Source organism: Falco biarmicus, chromosome 4 (genome assembly GCF_023638135.1).
Source record: "Falco biarmicus isolate bFalBia1 chromosome 4, bFalBia1.pri, whole genome shotgun sequence".
NCBI lineage: Eukaryota > Metazoa > Chordata > Aves > Falconiformes > Falconidae > Falco > Falco biarmicus.
Window position 1 is genome coordinate 78,854,590 of NC_079291.1, and position 21,300 is coordinate 78,875,889.

The 21,300-nt window shown below is 40.1% G+C and overlaps 2 protein-coding genes across 6 annotated transcripts in view; both read left to right on the forward strand.

The window, feature by feature from the left end:
* The first annotated feature begins 35 nt into the window (after positions 1-35).
* CCP110 (centriolar coiled-coil protein 110) lies at positions 36-20,515 on the forward strand. Of its 5 annotated transcripts, none has more exons than XM_056336516.1 (15): positions 36-152; positions 2,575-2,726; positions 4,080-4,208; positions 5,646-7,290; positions 8,213-8,337; positions 8,481-8,664; positions 9,357-9,496; positions 9,875-9,991; positions 10,268-10,369; positions 10,649-10,765; positions 11,262-11,341; positions 11,927-11,989; positions 12,919-12,978; positions 13,553-13,635; positions 18,197-20,515. In XM_056336516.1, the coding sequence occupies exons 2-15, from the start codon at positions 2,580-2,582 to the stop codon at positions 18,247-18,249; spliced, it is 3,045 nt and encodes a 1,014-aa protein (XP_056192491.1). In that variant the 5' UTR covers positions 36-152; positions 2,575-2,579; the 3' UTR covers positions 18,250-20,515. The 5 variants fall into 5 exon arrangements, with proteins under 5 accessions (XP_056192491.1, XP_056192492.1, XP_056192490.1 ...); XM_056336517.1 differs by lacking the exon at positions 36-152 and adding an exon at positions 1,075-1,331; XM_056336515.1 differs by lacking the exon at positions 36-152 and adding an exon at positions 1,574-1,715.
* A 50-nt stretch (positions 20,516-20,565) lies between these two features.
* The window catches only part of VPS35L (VPS35 endosomal protein sorting factor like), a 56,669-nt gene continuing 55,934 nt past the window's right edge, over positions 20,566-21,300 (forward strand). The window contains exon 1 of the mRNA XM_056334484.1: positions 20,566-20,641. Within this exon, the coding sequence (XP_056190459.1) occupies positions 20,625-20,641 (17 nt within the window). The 5' untranslated portion in view covers positions 20,566-20,624. The remainder of the gene's footprint in view (positions 20,642-21,300) is intronic.

Below are 21,300 nucleotides of genomic sequence, written 5' to 3' on the forward strand. Positions count from 1 at the left end.
GCTCGGGGCGGGTGCCGCAGGAAAACGGGGGTTATTGACCATAAAACATGGCGCGGGAAGAATAAGGGGTGTTAACCGAAGGAAAGGTACCGCTGCCCAGACAGTCGCGGGAGATCTGTGTGTCTGCAGAGCGCAAAGGTTTTTTTTCCCAGGTATGCCAGCAAACTAACTAGAAGTGTAATATTAGCAGTAATTTTTTCCCACGTAATTATCGCATTTCTATATACAGTGTTATATAGTGTATGCGTTATATAGCTTACTATGTGTATTATGCAGCTAATTTAGCCATTCGTGCCTGCTTACAAGCTAAACCTGAGACGAAATGCTGAGGCAGCGGGGAGGGCCGAGATGCCAAAGGCTGTGGCGGGGACCCCCGTGTCCCCTGCTTGGAGAGCGGGCACCGTGCAGGGGGTACCTTCCGTGTGTCACTGTGTGTGACAGAAGTGTGAACAACTGGGAAGAATCCAGAGGAAAGAGCAACAAGACTGGGATTTTGGTGAAGGCTGAAGAATCTGCGGTTGTTCAGTCTAGAAACAGAATAGTGAAGCAGAGGAAATAGCAGTTTGTGCTAATATAAATGAGGATTTTGAGTAATTTTTTTTGTATGTGTATAATTCTTGCCAACCAAAAGTGGAACAGGCACCAAGCAATCTTTTAAGCTTTATTTATTTATTTATTGAAATAGGTGGGGTAAATATTTGTCCCATATTGTCCCAGCTGACTGTGAGCATCTCAGATACTCTTTTCTCTCTGTAGTTTTGTGCTTCTGCCAGGTGTTTTTGAAGAAAATTCAGACATATGTGTGCAGAAACATAATAAATAATGGAATGTCTAAGGTATTTAAAAATCTTTTGATAAACGACAGCATTTGTTGAGATTAAAGATGGTTTAAAAAACCCCTCAATAATATTTAATACACTGAAGAGAAAACAGATGAAGGACTTGGGTTCTTTTGAAAGAAGAACACCAGCTTTAACGTCTCTAAATGCTCACTGGAAACTAGATGGTTCCATAAATTTAAATTTGTTTCGTCTGGGCCAAGTGCTGGTAGGCAAGCATGTGTTTTCCACCTGGCCAGCCTGGTGGGTGAGGGTGACCTAGTCCTGTGGGACCAGCAGCTGGCTGCCGCCCCAGCCAGAGGGATAGGGTGACCATGGTGACACCGTGGTGCTTTCATCAAAGAGCATATTAACAAGTTCTCATGTTTATCTTTCTCATCACAGCGTGTCCAGTGAGAGCGATACCTGCTGGCGGCACACCTGTGGCCCTGCCTACACAGGGCTGCACAGCCATATGGTATTTAATGTGATAAGGCAGAACCAGGACTTTAGGTAGACTCCACCTGTGCTAACGCCCTGGAGGCCTGGGTGGGCGTCACTGGGGAGCGAAGCACCGTGGTGGCCTTCAGCCCCACCTCGTGCCTCTGAAAACCGGCGCTACCTTTGCCCGGGAGCTCGCCCGAAAATGCCGGATTTGTCCCGCGGGGCTGAGCGCTGGGCAGCCCGACCCCTGGCCCACCCCAGCCCCACGGCCAGGGCCTTTCCTGAGCGCCCGGCCCGGGAGGGGCAGCGCCCGCCCCGCGGAGGAGGAGCGCTGGGCCCGCGGTGCGCGCTGGGCCTCGTAGTGCTGCGGCCCGGCGGGCGGGAGGCGGCGGGCGGCGCCCGGGGTGCGCGGCGGCGGGCAGCGGCCGGGCCGGGGCTCCGAGCCCCGCGCAGGTACCGGGTGGCTCGGGGGGCCGTGCCCCGGCGGGGGGGACGCGGGGGCGCCGGGCAGGGAGGGCCGCGGGGCCCAGGCCCCGGCCCCGCCGGGGCCGCCTGCTTGCCGGAGGCGGGGGTGGGCCGGGCGGCCGAGGGGAGAGGCGACCCGGCCTGAGGAGCGCTCGGTGCCCCGGCAGCCGGCGGGAGGAGGGCAGTGATCGGCCGAAGCGGTGTGCGAGGGGAACAAAAGCTCTTTAGCAGGCCTTTGCCGGTGGCGCTTGGCTGTCGGTTTTACGCCGGTAGGGATGGGCAGTGTGAGATATGTAGGCTCTTTAAGGAAACAAGGTTGTAATGTATGTTTTGGTGGAGGTGTCCGCGTCTGCTCGTACAGGGACATGTCGAGGAGGAGGCTCACGGGAGTGCGACACAAATTCCTTCCAGCGCCCTAAATATAAAGGCTGGTATTGCTTTAATACTAGCTTAATTCTTTTATTTTTCCAATTTGCCGCAGTTTTATTTATTGGGTTTTTTACAGTTGATAGGATCTATCGTGGGAGACCTTAAAGGTTTAGTCTTTGATGGAAATCGTTAAGGTTATCTGTAGCATGCGTAGTTTTGCAAGTCCTGATCATCCTAATACTTGCTTTCTTCTGTACCTGTGGTCATCTTTTTTGCTCATGTATGCAGATTTTATTTTTATATGGGGGGAAAAAATAAAACAGTTTTGCAGCTTTTGCTAATGATAGGAAGAAGGGGAACTTGATTAAGTTTTCTAATGTATAATTTGCTTCTCAGAATATAGTCTTACAGAACCAGTTGTCATGCTATTTTTCGTTCATGGTATTGAAACTACATCTTACTATTCTTTGCTGCTTAGTTAACATGAAGATGGAGGACTATGAAGTATTCTGTAAGAAGCATCTTTCCAGAATCCAAGAAGAGGCAATAAAAAGAGAAATATCTTTCACTGTTCCACACAAAAATATCTCCCTCATTCAATTCCATGGAGTACCTGTGCTTGCCCCTCTGGTAAGGTTGGGGTTTTTGAGGGGTGATGGTGTTTGGTTTTTTTTTTTCTTCTCTGCTAACTATGCTGTTGGTACTAGCTTTGATGTCCATCCACATGTAATGATTCTACTGAAGGTACAGCTCAGTGTGAGGTATCGTCTGGCCTGCTGCTTAGTGTATTCTAAGCATTCCTAGCCTTAATTTTACAAAGTAAAGTGGGAAAATGTACTTTTTTTCCACATTGACTACATTGGCTTTAATTTCTTGAAATTTATTATCTTCACAAGGAGAGTTAAAACTTCCCTTGTGTTTGTGGTATTAAACAGATGAATGTTACTGCTGGGCTTAATTTCATGTAGAATCATATTGACATTCCAAATACTGAACACATGAGTTTGTTTAACAGTGTCAAAAAAAAAAAGTGCAAATAGGAAATGCTGAGATAGTTAAAAAGCTTTCAAGTAAATGTCTCTCTTGTATGTGTGTGCAGCTTTTTCTCTAATGTATTTTGCAGGTTCATCAATTATGGTAAGTCATTCTGTGCTTAATGCAAACAGAGCCACACAGAAGTCTGTTGGTAGTTTGTGCAATAATGCAGCTGACTTGCTTCAGTGGTGGGAAGTATGAATGGAGAGACTCTCTTAACATGAATACTCAATATTATCATGATATAAATATACATTGGAGACTAAATGATATATTGTAATTTTCTTCATTTACAAATGGGTGGATATTTTAAGGTTTCATAGGAGGAATACATAATTCAACTTGAGACTATTTCATTTTGTAGAACTCTGTGAAACCAATTTTTGTAGATGTAATTTTGACTTTTATCCAAACTACATATTTTAATGTTTTAAAGTAGTAACTTGGAAGACTCTCAGATTCTGGTTCTTAACAGGATCCAGAGGACTGCTTGCATATATTTCTGTCTTGTGAAATTCACCTCTGGTTCAAGAGGGCAAGTGCGAGCTAGTCCTCCTTAAGAGCTTGATAGTTTGGGTGGGAGTAGGAGGATTGGTGACAGGGGGCTCTAAACCTCCCATTTCCATAGAGGACTGAGAAAGACGTCCTACAGAGTCTTTGTCATTTGAAGTTGGTACTGTAGCCTGTAATGTTAATGCAAATTTTTTTATAAATGACCTTTTAAATAAATGTTCATTTACACGTGTGCCAAGAAGGCATTTTGTGCATCTTCCATTTAAAAAAAAAATTGCTTAAAAAGAAGCTGGCATTTAAAATGTGCATAAAGTCTTGACTTCGGTGATTGTTCTGTTTTGTTCTATTGTTTTTCTTTCTAATTTATTTATGTAATTCTGTACTGAAATTTGCATTTAGTGAAATAAACCATGTTTCTTACACTATGGGTTGCAGCTTAGCCTTGAAAAGAAAAAGGAAATACAGCAATATAAACAGAAAGCACTGGACCTAGAGACCTGGAGACAGAACTGCCGGAAAAGAGCTTTATTGGATCGTGTTCAGGAGATTCTAGAAAATGTGCAGGTAGTGTTAGTCCAAAACTGAACTGCCCTGCAGCTTTACAGAAAACCTCTACTTACACATATTTTGGGAAGGTGCTGGGGTTTATGTAAACATGGAATTAATAGCGGTTAACTCTCCAGAAGCAGTATTTTCTAGTATTTCATGTTATATGACCAGATAGTTGATGATTTGGTGGTTATATCTATATTCAGTGTAACACATGGGACCTGCTTTTCACTGCTTGTTTTGGTGTATGCAAAAGCCAGACCACACCAGATGACTGACTTGCTTTTGTAACTATGTTCAAACTATGTTTGAAACAACTAGATTGTAAAAATAAATGAACAAAACCCGCGATATTAGAGCTTGCTTTATTTGCAAGCTTATGTTTTAATCAGAAAATAACCTATATTCAACCTTATGATTACAGAATTAAAATAATCTTTGCAACAGCTTGTAGTTCTGTTGTGTGCTCTATAATTTTACTGCAACTGTTTTTTCTTTGCTGCCTCAATGATGAATTTAATAGAGGTTTAAATTGAAAGAGTATTAAATATGTCTAATCAAGTGGTATTATTTGTCGCTGAAACAATTGTAATACAGTCTTTAAATTAACCTGTTGCTTAAACAAGTGCAGTTAACACTGAATTTGTTGTGTTACTAAGGTGGCAGACCTTACTAGTTTGCATTGTTTACTGGGTGTGCATGGCAACAGTCATCTGGCTTGGGATTCGAAGAGCAGACCAGGAACATGTTCAATACAAAAAATATGTTGGCTTTTTTTTTCTTTCTAAAGGTGTCCCCTTGATAATTGATTTGCACAACACACAGGATAACCTATGGGATAGTTGTAGTGTAAAAATCCTTTTAAACAAATGCTGGCTAGAAGTAACATGTAATTCTCACTTAAATAAAGTTTGTCTTCCAAGTAGTTGACAAACAAAACTTCATATTTAATTGTCTCTGGATTAGTATAGAAGTGAACAAATTATTTTCACTATCTTTATTAGAAATTATGCTGATTTGTTCTTAGCTGTCTATAGGTTAGACAATGAAATTTTATTTACAAAATTCTATGCTGAAATTTTTCAGTTTTATATAAACAGGTTTTCATATTTTAAGGGATCTTGCAAGATAATTCGAAGCCATAAAATTAATCAACTATATTCAGACTATCTTATGAAGAAAAGAGCATCTTTGCATTCAGATACTTGGTGTCAGTAAAATTTCTGAATGGGCCATTAGTCAAATCTATATTTTAATTCCAGTAATCTCTTTCTCATTGCAGAGAGCAAGGTATTGTAAGTAATTTGTAGGAAACTGGTAACAGTTGAACTGAAAATTTTTATTGATTTTAAGGTGATAGCATTCTTTTTTTTTTTTTTTAATTCAAGTGAGGCTTGCAAGAATCTGAGATGTCATCAAAAATATCTGATTATTTTCAATTTTTATTTGCAGATCAGGAAAGGACCTGGTGTGGGTGATGTGAAGGCACAGGAGGCTGAGAATACTTGCCCTGATTCAGATTCAAAAGCTTCAATTGACTTTGCGCCTCTATCAGATGTCAATTTTTCCTGTTCTCCTGAAAGGCACGGTTCCACAGAGCTTGAAAAGACACCAGAACTTACGCCATCAGATACTACTGGGCAGGTGACATCAAATGTGACAGAAGTAGTTAAAGCAGCAGAAGAAAATGTTTTTTCAAAGCAAAGTGACAGTTGCTTCTCAAAAGATATACCTTGTCCAAGGGCTGCATCTCCTGACCATGTGAATAATAAGCTTGCGTCACATGCTTTGCAAAAGCAACAGGGACTAGGAGGGTCGCCATCAGACGAGGAAGTCCAAGATCCATATGTAATGAGTCTTCAGAACCTGATGAAGAAATCTAGAGAGTACATAGAGAAAGAGCAAACCAAGCGTAGCTCAAAAAGTAATTCAAAGAGGAGTATGAATGAAAGTCATTCAGATAAAGAAAATGATGGTGTTAAAACATCTGACTCTGTGAAAGAAAGAACAAAGCCTACAGGCAGAGGTTGCACTGCTCTGACACTTGATAAACCCAGTCTTAATAAATCGAATGCCCTTCTCCAGGGTGCCTCTACTCATACAAATAACACAAGTATGTCCACTTTTTCCAGTTTTTCTAAAGTGGACATACCTACAAGAGTTGGAACACCCCCACTGGTGGATTCGGATTCAGATGAAGAGTTTAAAAAGACTTCTATGTTTGATCGTGACAGTAGCATTGTCAGGAGCCTCACAGGCTCTTATGCCAAATTGCCGAGCCCAGAGCCAAGCATGAGCCCTAAAATGCACCGAAGGCGCCCAAGACCTTTATCAATGGGACATATCATTATAAATAACCCTGTGAATGCCTACGAGTTAAGTCCTAAAGGCAAGGGTAGAGCGATGGATTTAATCATGCAAGATATTGCAGATAAAAATAATGTGTCTGAATCGGTGCCAAAGTTCATGGTGGACTTCACTATGATTTGCCCTAGCAGAGTTCCTGGTGTCAACAGGAATTCTTCAGGCCCTTGTGATGGGTTGGGCGTTGGCAAACCGAATCGCCATTCCTTTGGGCACTTGGAAAGCAAAGGAACGTTGTCAGCTACAGTGGAGGGACAGGTAGTGATGGACAGCAGAGGTCCATATAAAGTGGAGACTAGTACTAATATTGTAGCTCCAAAGTTGAATGAGCCATTTGCCAGCAGTCAGTCCACAGTAACACAGAAGCTTCTAGCTGTGAATGAAACCAAACCGTCCACTCTGCTAGAAAATGCTAAATGTAACTCCCCAGTGGAACTCAATAAATCTTATGATGTAGAAAACCCATCCCCGCTACTGATGCAGAGCAAGACTATGCGACAGCAGATGGACACTCCAAGTGTTTCCCCAGCAAACGAGCAGTTTCTAGAAAATAATTTTGAAAAGGTAAAACGTAGACTTGATTTAGACACCGACAACTGCCAAAAAGAAAACGGTCCCTGCATTCTAACAGTTGGAATGGAAGAACAAGAGAAGCAGTGGTTGCAAGAACAGAAATACCCTGGGGGATCAGTTTACATTACCAAGAATGCAGCCTCTGATGCTATGGGAAAAGGTAAAAGATTTCCTGTAGTTGAGGGGTTTTCTTAAACTTATTTCTCAGTTAATAAATATTTTAGAAAAAACCTCAACGGTCATTGATGTTTGTAAGTATGTATATATATAAAAAGGCTAAAATTTTATTGATTGTAAATTACCTTTTTTCAGTAACTTAATTATTTATCTAATTTCCAATGACAAATTCAGAAATTCAGCTTGCTACTTGAGCCATCTTTAACTGCTACAGAATGGAGTAATTGCTATCTTAGGAGTAGCTTGGAGTCAAAACTCATTATAACGGTTTCTCGTAACTTGGTTAAACAATTTCTGAGGAAACATCAGCTAGAACATTGTGTATCAGTTTTGTGAATTCTGTACTTATTCTCAAGGGTATTGTTTGACAGTACAAATATTAATTTCCCATTTGTAGAAATTGGAATTTAGTTTTACTAAGAAAATTATGTCTTATTCTATGAGGTCTAAATAAGACTACTAAAAGAAAAGATAGCCTATGTAAGTTAAAAGAAAATACCTTTTAATGGGTTGCAAATCACTATATGGATAATTTCTCTGAATTGCGAAACTGTTAGATCTGTATGTGTCTCTATCAAATCAAGCTGAAGTGGCATAAATAATTTTAATTCACTCAAGCAAGTATACGTATCCTATTCTTACAGCTAGATTTTTTGTGTCCTTATTTTAATAAAGGCTTACATGGTGTTAATGCTGTTCCATTCCCATGCTTATCTCACAAATATGAGCATGCAGATATTTTGAAGGACTGTAGTAACTGATGAGGTAGTGGAAACCTGATATCACACAATAGGTTGTACTTTTTCACTGACGATGCAAGTTATTCCTGTTAAAAGCATGTATGTCTGTGACAAAGATCATGTAAATTTATTTAATACTTGATTCTTTGTAATGTATCTTCTCAGATGATATTTTAAAAACTAAAATGTTGGCCTTTGAAGAAATGAGGAAGAGACTTGAAGAACAGCATGCACAACAACTGTCGATTCTGATAGCTGAACAAGAGAAAGAACAGGAGAAATTGCAGAAGGTAAGGTAGAAAGAGGAAAATTCTACGCAAAGGGCATGTGTGTTGTAATGCAGTTTGTTCGGAAGCAGTTGATTTTAAAATGTATATTCTGTTGCTTCACAGAGTTAGAAAAACAGTCCCATAGTTCATTCTTTCTTTTGTAGGAACTGGAAGAGCAGGAGAGAAAGCTGACAGGAAAGAAGGTTGCTACAACAGAAATAGAAATTTCCAAAGTGAATATTAACAGTAGAATGGAGTTGGAGTGGAGGAAAAAAAGTGAAAGTGGCTTGCTGGAAAGTGTGCAGTCCCAGCTGAAGACAGTCCATAATGCAAACTCAACCAGCATTGGTAAAACTGAGAGGATTGAACATAGATTAAATGTTGTGATATGTTTTGCTTTAGTGCTTAACTGTACCGGCTGCCCCACTGTATTGATAAATATTCCTGTTCTAGGGCACTTGCTGGTCAGGATATGTGGTGTGGGCAGCTGCTGCTTTCAGCTGTTGACAGCATACGTAAAACCAATTTGCATTGAGTCTTTGTCTAGCTGGCAATTAGTGTGGTTTCAGCTATCCTTTTACTGTTCCATGTATTGCATTTGTTTTATAATTATTATAGGGCATATTTGAGGAAAACAAGCTAAGAGTAAACTTATCAGAGATCAGAGGCGAGGATGTCTGCATCATGTCACAAAAGGTTCACCCTTACGCCACGAAGCTGCGCAGCAGTGGGCCAGGCATTCTCATTTGTGTAGAAGCATTAGAGGGGCTCTGCCAAGGGGTCTTGACTGCAAGGAGGTACAGCTATAGCTGATGGGACACCTCTCACCTGTTCCAGAACGCTATGAAATTTTTTGATTTGTCTTCTGTTTAGCAAAATTTGCTAGGAAATGAATCAGAAATATTCAGGTTGCTTCTTGCATATAATTGACCTTGTGAACAAAGCTGCTTGCTACCTCTGAGCTGAGTGTATGTGCACCCATAGTCATTAATTCATGGACAGAAGTCTGTGTTGAACTGTATATTCTGCTTTCCATGCAGGTTTTGCTCATGCTACAACGCCTAACGCCTTTGCTTCCACAAGTGAAACTTCCTTCTTTCTCTGGGGTCCATCAGGTAGTGGAGTTATAAAAACTTCAGTGTCTAGGCCAAGTAACAGGATCAAAACTAGGTGGACTCAGGTAAGGAGGAAAAAAAAAAGAGATTTATTTATGGTTTAAAAAGCTGTCTAGTTCTTGTAAGAAACTAGTTGCTTTCTAATAGCTGTGCAGTAATAAATCTCACAGAAAAGTTTAGTATCCCCAATGTAGTATTCCTATATTGACTTTGATTACACAGGAGAACTGTATAGGATATTTTTCTTGCAAAATAATCATATAACAATATATTGCTTCTGCTAATTTAATACCATGGTGGGTACTTCTGGCCTAGCCAAAACTTTATCAACAGCTTGTTTCTTACTTGGAAACTTATGTCACATGATTGATGTTATTTGAGAAATAATTTGTAATTCTTGCTTTTTCAATCAAATGTTTAGAAAACTCTTCTCTTCTTTTAAGGTCTTCAGTCCAGAGATACAAATGAAGTTTGATAAGATCACTGCTGTGGCAAAAGGGTTTCTCACTCGTAGACTTTTGCAGACAGAAAAACTGAAACATCTTAAGCAAACTGTAAAAGTAAGATCAGCATTTTATATTATTCAGTTTCTACTACTGGTTGTTGTTGTTGTTCCTGTCTTCAATTGACAGATGAAATCGTGCATTTTCTGCTTTCAGAAGCATTTGGAAATGTCCTGTCATGTGAGCATGTTTGAGTGCTGCGTTGCTCTAATGTCATAAGGTCCAAGTCAAACAGAATATTATATCCTACATGTACATTTTGTAAGAATTGCTTTGTTGTGAAGGATTATGCTCCATGCTTGGTGCTTAATCTTATTTTACTGTCTTTCCCAGGATACTATGGAGTTCATTAAAAATTTTCAGTCTGAAGCTCCGTTAAAAAGAGGAAGTGTTTCAGCACAAGATGCATCCCTTCATGAAAGAGTAATGGCTCAGGTGACTCAATTTAATCTTTTTTTTCCCTCCGCCCCTTAACCATTCTGCTTTTGTAGTATAAATATCTAAAACCTTCACAGTGGCTTTTTTTAAAGTAAAAAATTTAAACTGTGGCTGTGAAGAGAAGATTCCATTTTTGTGCTGACACATTAAGAGAGATTTCAAAATTATTTTTCAGGTGTTTTGTTTAGACTGAAAGTAAGAAGAGCTTGATGATCAGAACCATGGGAATGTTAACTTGACTGGATATTTTATTAATATTTTAATTATTATTTCCAGCTGCGAGCTGCTCTGTATGACATTTATGACATCTTCTTTACGATGGAGGCATCAGAAAGAATGAATATTCTGCGTCATGATCGTGAAGTTCGTAAAGAGAAGATGCTCAGGCAAATGGTGTGTTATATTCAAGAGAATGTAAACTGTTTTAAGACTTTACTGTATCATTTTGCTTTTAAGGATTCTTCCTCACCCAGGAAAAAGTTTTTTAAATCTAAATTGTTGTTTAATTATGCTTCTGTAGGTAACTTCCTTGAAATATAAAAAAAGCGGTTGGTGCAGTAGGAGATTATTATGTTGAAACTTTGAATATGTGGATGTATAAAAATCAGAATGGAAAACATGATGAAAGAAATAATAAGTGCATAACAAGAATTTGTTATGGCACACAAACCTTTTTAGTCTGGTAATATAAGGAAGATCCTTTAGTTTTAAAAAAGAAAAAAACCCTTGAGTTTAGCCTGAATGTGAACTTAGTACTGAAAACACACTGTTGGTTTTGTTGTTTGGGGTTTTTAAAAATTTTATTTCTCTTAAGTAGAGGTAGGCCAGGTAGGGTTAAGCTCAATAAGAGGAGTAACTAGTATTATTGTTGGTTCTTTTGCTTTTTTAGGATAAAGTAAAGAGCCCAAGAGAGAGAGCAACACTTTCAACAGCTACACAGAAGTCTCTGGACAGGAAAAAGTACATGAAGTATGTTAAGTTCTCCCTTTGTGGTGATCAGGGGCAGGGTGCAAAGGATGAGTAGGGAGCATTGGAAATAGTGAAATGTGTTTGGAGTAACAGCTTTTTGCAAACTAACACCACTCCTAGGAAGAATCAATAAAAAAATTGTCTTCAGGTGTATGGTGTCTTACCAATAGCAGTTCGCTCTTTACTTAAGAGATACTGTTTGTATGGGAGAAAAACGTTTGTTCTACGTTGTGCATTTGTGCTCTATTCCAGGGGTGAGCACTTAGTTTATTGTTGATTTTATATATTGTAAAAAGTGCTCCAAGTTATTTATCAGTCTTTCTAAAGAGTGTAGCAATAGGGATACATTATTGGTAGAAAAGTTTTTTTGGGGCATGGTAGCCAGCATTATCCTGCAACACAAGTGGACTGAACGGTTGTGTCACACTTGCTTGTTGAGTACAAAGTGATAATCTGTAGTGCTGCTCTGGCAGTATTACATGTAGATGTCGATCCTGTTGTAGGTTTTCTCTTACTGTTTCTGTTTAAGACCTAGAATGATGATTTTAGAATTTAAATACGTTTCAATTCTTTTTATTTCTTTAGGGCTTCAGAAATGGGAATGCCCAGTAAAAAAATAATCATAAAACAAAAATCTCCTGAAAGCCGGTGAGTGAAGATTACTTGCATTAGGATGCCTTTGAAGAACTGCCTTATAGTAATAGATTCTTTGATCTGCACTGCTGACTTGCCATCAGTCAGCTCAATTCCTGCCCCTAATATGACAGACAGTAATTAAATTTGTTTTAGCATGATCTGAGAGATGGTTTTATTAGCTCATTAGAAATTACAAAAGATTCAGTTCTGAAATTTTATTTTCAAAAATTATTTACTGATGGCTTGAAATCTCTGTGTTCAGGTTCAAGGTTTTTCTCCGAGATACACTATTAGAATCTCTTAAGCTTCTGTTTGGCATATTACTTCTCTTAACACCCTTTACTTTGCCATGTAATAATTGATATGCTTATCTTTAGAAAGCTGTCAGACAAGAAGTGACTTTCTGTTGTGAAGTAAAGTTCTTGCTCTTAGGTTGTGTGATTGTTTGCTTAGATCACAGAAGTCAGGGTTCAGTACTTGCTGTTCAGGAAGACAGCAGCTGTTCTATGAGGCTTGTCTGCACCTTTTTCTAGTGTAAAGAGTCAGATACCTGGCAACTCTGAAAAACAGTTTTTGTGCCGTGCTTACCCGAAAGTTTTGAACAAGTGCTATCTATTAATACAGTTCAATCTTCAATGACTAAATTTAAGCAATTCAGTCCTTTTTTCCAGTATGTTCTTATCAATGACTAGAAACCCAAGGCACTGTTCAGGGAGTTTTCTCGATGTGCTTTTTTATATGTTTCAAATAGTGGAAATAGTAATCCTATTCTGGGATTTTAATTCCTGCCACTTTTGCCTACATGTCGTCTGCATTACAGAACCCATTAGCCTTTCTGAATTTTTTTAATGTGAAACAGCATGCATAATTCAGTATTCCTTATGAGATATTTGTTTCTTAAAGACAGGAAGAAGCACTAATAAAAAATTGTGTTTTAACAGTGTACTTCAACCAAATCAAGGACAGAATGCCCCAGTTCATAGACTGCTATGCCGACAAGGGTAAGAGCACAGCATGTTTATAGTCTTAAAGATGACAGTAAATGTGAAGTGCAAGAGCACAGTGATTCCTGAATAATATTTACACATACTGGTGCAACTGTTGTTCAAAGTAAAAATAATTGCTTCTCACAGTATGTTGAGAGAGTGATGAAGCTTTGTTTTACCCTATACTGCAAGAAAATATTTAGTGTTCTCATCCTCTTGTGTATTGTCTTCATGTACACTGTGTTCCAACATTTCTATTTGTAACATTCATTTCATGAAGCTTTGCTTCCACTTAATGAAATATCTGTATTTTTAAATGTAGACTGTAATGCCACAGTATCTGAACTGAATCAGTTTCTTGACTAGAATTTAAAAAATATGTTCATGGGGAGATGTCCTCCTATTTAATGTTATCTACGTAAACCATAATAACATCAGTAGGAATTGTACACGTACTCAGGAGGAGGTTCTGTGGAACACGATAAGAATGTTTCCATGCCAAACACAGTTTGATAGTGTCTTTATATTTTTAGATACAGCCTTTAAACTTTGTTGCAAGTGACTTATTAACTCTTTTATATTTAATTAGAACCCCTAAGACCTCAATGAAGGGGGTTGAGCAAAATAGAAAGAAGGCCTCAGAGAGCAGAGTGTCTAACAAAGCTGTTTCAGGTGTGTAGAAAATTGGTGTTTGGATCTTATAGTAAATAAGTTACTAGTATCTAGAAAAAGTAAACGGACAATATGTTGTTTTCCTTTTCTTGTGCACCTGCTTTGCTATGTCTTAAATCTAACCTATCTCTTTAATCAAACATGTGCTGGTAACTTAACCATCCACTTTCAAATTCTATAAACACAGGATATAGAATGTACTGCACAGCTCATTTGCTTTCACTCACCAGATGCCCAGTCATTAAACAAGCTTGCCAGATATATTCACTGTAACTGTTTGAGAAGCTAATAGTAGTCAAAATAGAATTGGATTAGAACCTTGATGTCATTTGCTTCTTAGTTCTGGACACATGTAACTTGTCTTCAACATGAAGCCTACAGAAAGGACAGGAAGGGTGGTTTCGGACTTACCAGTGGGCGCCCAGTCATCATACTAAAATTATATGTGTTACTGTAGCATCTTACAAAATGTTTGAGTCATAATGACCCAGTTTTCAAATTGGAGTATTCCTGTGCATACATACAGAGATTACTGATTGGTTACCTGTTACTAAAAAGGTTTGATAATTGTATGAAAGCGCTCAGTTTCCAGCCTGTTCAGGTATGAAGGGAATAAAACACTATGGAGCATCTTACACAAATTTAAGTGACAAACCTTTATTTATCAAAAGGTAAAATGATTTTTAGGTTTTAAAAGTGTTTAAGATCTTAATTACACTTTGTTCTCAAATAAGAGTTCCAGAAGTCAAGTACAAAAATTGGGAGTTTTGGGGCTCAATAAGGCAAATTTATAATGTGGTAGGATTTCAACTTTTTTTCCATAGTGACCTGAATTATATTTAGCTATCAAGCATAAAACCTGTCCTATAAGGTAAATTCTTATTTATTACTGCCCTGGAGCAATGCTGGCAGAGGGTGTCTGTAAGTTTTAGTGCAGGAGTGTTTGGGCTTTTTGTAGCACTTTGTGAAGTCAAGACAGGTGGCCATAGAAGGATGTATTGTAAATAACCATGCATACATATCTGTACCATTTAAGTTTGAAGAGAGGAAAATGAAAAAGCAAGCAATGAGATTAGAACCAAGGTTTGTTCATTTATTTTTCTGTTACCATTTCTCTCAGCAGTACTGTCACCACTGAAATGGAGCAAAGCAGTTCAGCTGCACCCAATGGCACTAAAGAAAAATGAGCAGAAGCAGTAATAATCTCTCTGAAATATAAAGAAGAAAATAAAGTAGAGCAATACCATTTTAGCAACCAGAGCTAGCCATTAAGACAAGTTTTTATTGGCAAGTTTGCAAAATTGCATCTGGTATTAACTAGTGAATGAAGGTGCTGAAGAGCAGGGACAACAAAACAGGCAAGACCTCTACCAGTGACAGTATTGCAGAGGTGGTGAAAGAGTAGGAACGTAATGGTGGTGTCAGTGTCAAGTTTAGCACTGATGTGAGATTTGGATGCCATCCCCAATCTCATATAATTCATGCTCAGCTCGTAATAATCTACAGTGTTTTTTACGTTTGCATCCAGCATCAGGCATCCAATTAAAGCATTCTTTCTCAACTCTTCTGTGTTGGCAGTCTGTGCTGCTCTTGTTAGGTAAGTCCCCGAGTTTCTCTCAGTCATAATTAAGTCATGACAGTTGATTCTTGACAAGGAAAAGAATCCTTTGAGATATCTCTAGATTTCTCTTTGCCTTTCCTTATTGCCATTTGTGGAATATTGGAAAGCTATTTAATGCCTCTGTGGTGGCTGCGTTGGAACTTAAAGCAGATGCATCTAACCAATTGTATGCTGCCTAGTTCTGGTTGCACAACATAACCTCATTTAGTGTTTGGACATTGTACGTGTTCCCATGGTGTAATACCAATAGATCCATATGCTCCTTTATAAATAAGTAGACTACTAAATGTTGTCTATTCATTTAGTTGCACTAAATGAATAGAAATGCATTCTGAAATTATTAGATGGGGAACACTTGGTGTGAAAGAAATCATCTCCATAGTTTTGTGATAATGAAAAAACCCTGAAGAATACATTTAAACAGAACATGGTTTTCTTTATATATGGATAAACTGCGAATAGTGAAAGGCTTGGCAGTATGTTGAATAGGGTTTTTTTGTTAGTTTTTTTTTAAATGTTTTTTGGAAGTGATAAAAGTGTCTTGTTCAAGAGAGATCCTTGAAAGTCATCTGCAGTGAGGCAAGAGGTTCTGTCTTGGAAAGACCATAGGCAGAGAAACTCTAATCTCAAGTCAATTTTAAAAGAAAATGTAAAAAGCCAAAGAAATGCCTATGCTTCTCTTCTTTAAGTAGAAGTTGAGTATGTCAGAAAACAAAGACTTGCAGCAGTGGCTTGGTCTAGGTAATGCAGAGATTTATTTATGTCTGCTGTACTCCTAACTCATATTATTTTGATTTGTTTGTCTTCATTCATCCCTGACTCCTAATTAAATTGTGCTTATTAGAGGGGCAAAAGGGAAAGAGGGTGAGTAGAATACTGCGATTATAAATACATTCAAATTAGACATGAGTCAGACCCTCAGAAGAAAACAATGATGTACTCATCTAGCTTCTCTTTTTTTCTTTCTGTTCCATTCTTCTGATTTGTTGTTTTAAATTCTGTCTGCAAAGTGCTTGGTAGCTTTAATACCACTCTGATTGTTGCCTTTTTCTGGCAAGAAGACATTTCATTTAGGAATCAGCTGACAATCCTTATTTTAGTTTTTGTTCTTTTGTACTCCTTCATTCCAGAGTTCTGTGCTAAAGAGAAAAGTATGAACTAATACATCCTTAAAGAGTCTTATATGTTGATTTTTTTTAAAAAAATATTTTTTATTTAAAGTATTTTAAATAGGACCAACATGTTTAGTCAGTAGCCTGTGAGCTGTGCCAGGCAGGGCATTTAATGGGGTCTGATTGTGTTAGAAGGTGGTTGAGATCAGGCTGCTGCTACAACTAGACCTATTCATCTCCTTGGTGTCCACCCAGTCTGAGTCAGCGGTGTGGAAAAGAATGATGAGGCATGAGCCGCACACGGTGTTTGGGTGGCAGCAGCACTTGGCCAAGCATGGTCTTTCCTGCGTGCCTGTCCAGGCTGGGCAGGGAGCAGATTGCCCGTGTGAGGTGGTTTGTGCTGTGAAGTGTGTTAGCGTTCAGGCCAGCGCTTAAGGAAGACGTCAGACTTGCTGTGTATGAATAGCAGGTCAATTGTATGTCGCAGGAGAGGCCTCATGTAATTGCTCCTCTGCCACTGGAAAAGGTTGGGTGATAATTGTATTCAGAAAGTCTGTTAAGTCTTTTTAATAAAATTTGGCTTCCAATTCCTTAGTCTAGATTGCTGGGTTTTTTTACACTTCCTTTTACTGTCCTATTATGTATGTGAGGTTTTTGTAGAACTTGGAGTGCACTTGAGGAGAGTGAAGAGGTAGTGTTAAGTCACTAATAAAGCATCGTGCCTGTCAGCCTGGTTGTTTGTCCCATGAGATCACAGGTGAGCTGAAGGGTACAGCACTGGTGAGAATGCCTTTTTGTTTAGTGGGAAACGAGTGTTCACATGGGAGGGACCCTGCTGTGGTAAGGTCTCTGTGGGCATTTCCAAAGCTGCTTTGCACTGTGCTGAATGTAGCCCTTGGGCACCTGTAAGTAACCACTGCAACTCTGACAAAGAGTAACTGAAGAGTCTAAAAAGGACTGGCACTTCCTTTGTCACGTTCATTTAATTGCCTGGTAATTATTTCTTTTCCATGGCTGTCTTCCATTTCCACTGCTCTGCACCATGTGGTATGATTGTCACTGCTTTGTGTAAGTGTTTGCTCACATTGCTGGACACTTCCAATAATTGCCTGAACCTAACAAATGCTGAGTTGTGCTAGTTTTTAGCAGCCTGCAATGCTAAACCCTTATTACTGGAAGATACTTGTGCTATGCATAGCACAATATGGCTTTCAAAAATATATATATGTATGTATGTATATATTTGTTCCATGTAGAAAGACTGATCTATTTATTGGGGTTTTTTAATACTTGAGCAGCTTTCCTTTTATAAGAGCTCTGCCTCATGACTTTATTCATACTGCGCTTTTAATTCTGGTTGTGTATATCAACTTATGGAAACTTACAAATGTCTCTTGGCAGCTGGGGAAAAGGAAAGATTTATTTAAAATATCTGACTTGTATATTTTTTTTAATTGCTACTTTGTTTAAAAGTAGTACATAGCATAATTAATTTCTTGGTGATGTGACAGTCTTATCTTTTAAAAACTTCGGAGTTGTAGATGTTTTAGAGTAGCAGAAAAGATGGAATTACTTGAGCAAGGAAATACTATAAAATGCTGTTACTTTCAAACCTGTAGGTAGTTCTTGTAAGGCATTTTGGATGTAAAATTATGAAAACAGTAATTTTAGAAATAGAAAGCAGTCATTTTAGAAATAGCCACTGAATATATTAAACTGCTTAAAAAATATTTGTCTTAAACTTTTCCAGCTATTTTTGTTGGATAATCCTGTTACAAAACCTGGTACTACCGATTGTGAAATGGTAATGTTTCTACTTCACTTCTAGGAGCATATGCAGGAAGAACCCAAAGAAAGAAGCCAAATGTTGTGACAATTTAAGACGACAGCACTCGCTGGGATAAAATGGCTGTTTTTTAATGATGGCATTCTCAGTACTGATTCAAATACTGCATCTTCTATACGCATATGTATATTTAGAAATTATAAACGTTGTCATTTCCAGACAATGACACAATAATACTGATAATACAATATAATACAATTATATTGAAGTAATAAAGGGCTTTGAAGCTCTAAGACTTGTGGAAAAATTGCATGTTAAAACTTACTATATATTCATACTACTGTGTATACATAAGATTCATAATCTTGTTTATTTAAAGACCACCACAGGGCACTATTAAGTTGACTTTTTCACTTGCTCTTATCCTTGTGTCTGACATATGCTTTTTGCGTTACTTAGAATTGCAACTTCTGTGTATGATTGCCACCGTAAGTTGTGTGTATATATTTTTGGTTTCATACCATAAAGTTAAAGCAGTTAAATAAGGGGGGGGGGGGGGGGGGGACACGACCCACCTTAATTCAAACAAAACCAAGCTCCTACATCAGTGAAATTTGTCAGCAGCCTTTTTGAATGTACTTTCTGTATGAATGAGATTTACCTCAGTTAAAGGACTAATGGCCAAAATGTTTTGCGTTTCTGACTTGGACAGAGGTGGATCCAGATCAGCTGCTGGGCAGACAGACGAACCGAAACTGCATGTCTGTGCTGTGGTAGATCAAACCACTGTGCTGAAAGAGTCCTAGGATATTTTTTTTCCTTGCTGTTTACTACACTTTCCTAGGGAAATAACTTTTGGCCAATATGAGGAGAAGTGTACGTACTACAAAAAATTCTGAAGGCAAGATTTTAATTGTTTTACCATTTTAGACTTACAAATGATTGTCCATAATAATAATTCAGATCTTACGTTTCATTGATGGCAGTTGCAGTTTTTCTGAGCAGTTTCTTTTCTACTGTGATCCAACAGGCTCTTATACTGAAACCATGATTTTGGGGGGAATCCCTACCAAATCCCAACAAACACACTCTCGTATTTATGAAACTCATAACATTAGAAGGTCATGCTCTTATTTTACCTTAGTCTTCCTAGTGATGGATATTATCCTTCAAGTTGAGGGGAGCAGAATTCTGTAACTTACTGTAATGAACTTGGGACATGATGTTAACATTCAGAGTCCAAGAGAGAAAAGCTTGGCTGTAAGTCTTCACAGTGCTTACTCTTTTGTTCTGTAACAGTAGTAGTAGAGAACTGACAATGGGAATGTGAAATGGGTTATGTTTTATTACTTCCCCAGTATGGGTACAATGCAGCACCCTAACTTTGGAGGCTTTGTAACATGTTGACATGGTTATAAGAGAAGACTGACTGAAAATTTGGTTGTGTTAAACAGTCGGCATGGAAGAGAGACATGAATGGTGGGATGAGGAGAGTCTTCATGGGCAGTGATGCATGAGTTGGTTTGCTTGTGGCATTAGTTGGGGCTTTTATGTCCCCCCAAGTCTGTCCTCTGCAGCTAGTGACATCAGTAAGTTACCCAAATTGCATACTTGGGGAAATGGCAGAATTGCTGCCAGAACACTTTGAAGAATGACACTGCTCGGTGGCTCTTTACCATGGTGTTTCTTTGAAAGTTTAGGTGGCGGGTGTGTGTGTGTTCCTCTAACGGTGTACATTTAGGAGTTTACACCAGGTGGAGGGCCTGCCTCTCAAACAAACACTGTGGTTCTCTGAAATTTCAGACATAATACAGAAAATGCCCAAGGCAAGCTTCCTACTCACCCAGTATGGCTTCCCGGCTTTCCTTAGGAGTAGAAAACACCTCAAGAGGAGGAAAAAATTTGGAGTAACCTGTGTCACAGGTGACAAAACGTGCTGTTGATATACCCGTGCTAAAGATCGATGTTTTCCAAGGATGTTTTATGTGCTGTATTTATTATTAGCATAGGCAAGGTGTCGATGTCGGGATAGGTTTAGCTGAAGCGCTAGTGCAGTGGCTGCCCACCTGCGGCTGTCACGTCAACCCCTTTTGCTTTAAGCATGCCTCCACTACCTGTAATAAAACATCGTAGCACAGTTTTTTTTAACTTTCATGAGGCCTTTCTCTTGACAAGTGCCAGATTTTGGGTTTGTACTTGATGTTTTGTATTTATACCTATTTAATTTAATCTTTTTATTTCGCGTGGAGTTGTGATATCGTTATAAAAGTGTATTTATTTTTGTACTTTTATTTCATTTTCACCAGTCTTGCTTTTTACTCAAAACATACTGCATAATAAACGTTAAATCTTTAAAAAAGAGCGGCATTTCTTCTTCTTTTTCTCCGTTGGTAAATCGCGGTGTGCGATGGGGCGGGGCCGCGGGGCGGGGCCGCGGGGCGGAAGCGGTGCCGTGTGACGGGGCGGCAAGATGGCCGCCTTCCCCTGGTGAGGCGGCGGGCAGGGCCCGGGGAGGGGGCGGGGGACGCCCCTCGCTGCCGGTGGGGTGCCAGCGGGGGCCGGTCTTGCCGGGCCGGGACTGGGAGGGCCTCGCCTTCGGTGGTCGGCAGCGCTCGCCACCCGCGGGGGCGCTTCCTGCGCGGCGGCTGGGGCGGGGGCCGGGCGCTGGGGCAGCCTGGAGGCAGAGATGGGTGTAACGCGCTGTGTTTACATCGAGCTACGCGGGGTGCCGGGGCGGTGGTGCAGCGCCGCACCGAGGCTACGCGGGCGGTGCGGGGCAGCGGGCCGTGCGGGCTGAAGGCGGTGCGGGGCAGGGCGGACCCGCTCCCCTCAGCCCGGCGGGGCGAGCCCGCTCCCCGCAGCCCGCTCCCGTCAGCCCAGCGGGGCGAGCCCGCTCCCCGCAGCCCGCTCCCCTCAGCCCGGCGGGATGAGCCCGCTCTCCGCAGCCCAGCGGGGCGGTGTGTGCGGTCCGGCCGCGGGGGGGCGCTGGCGCGGCGGGCGGCTGCCGGGGCCGCCTTTCCGCGGCAGGGCTGGGTGTGCGGAGGGGCTGCGCTGGCGCGGAGCAGCGCGGAGCGTTGCGCAGGGCGGTGTGACGGGACGGGAGGGACAGGTTCATGGTGGCGGGGGGCCTGTCGCCTGCCCGCGGG

Coding starts and splice junctions, on each gene's coding strand:
- CCP110 (XM_056336516.1), top strand. CDS start 2,580: ATGAAGATGGAGGACTATGAAGTATTCTGTAAGAAGCATCTTTCCAGA. Junction 2,727..4,079: donor TACCTGTGCTTGCCCCTCTG/GTAAGGTTGGGG, acceptor TATGGGTTGCAG/CTTAGCCTTGAAAAGAAAAA. Junction 12,979..13,552: donor AGACTGCTATGCCGACAAGG/GTAAGAGCACAG, acceptor ATATTTAATTAG/AACCCCTAAGACCTCAATGA.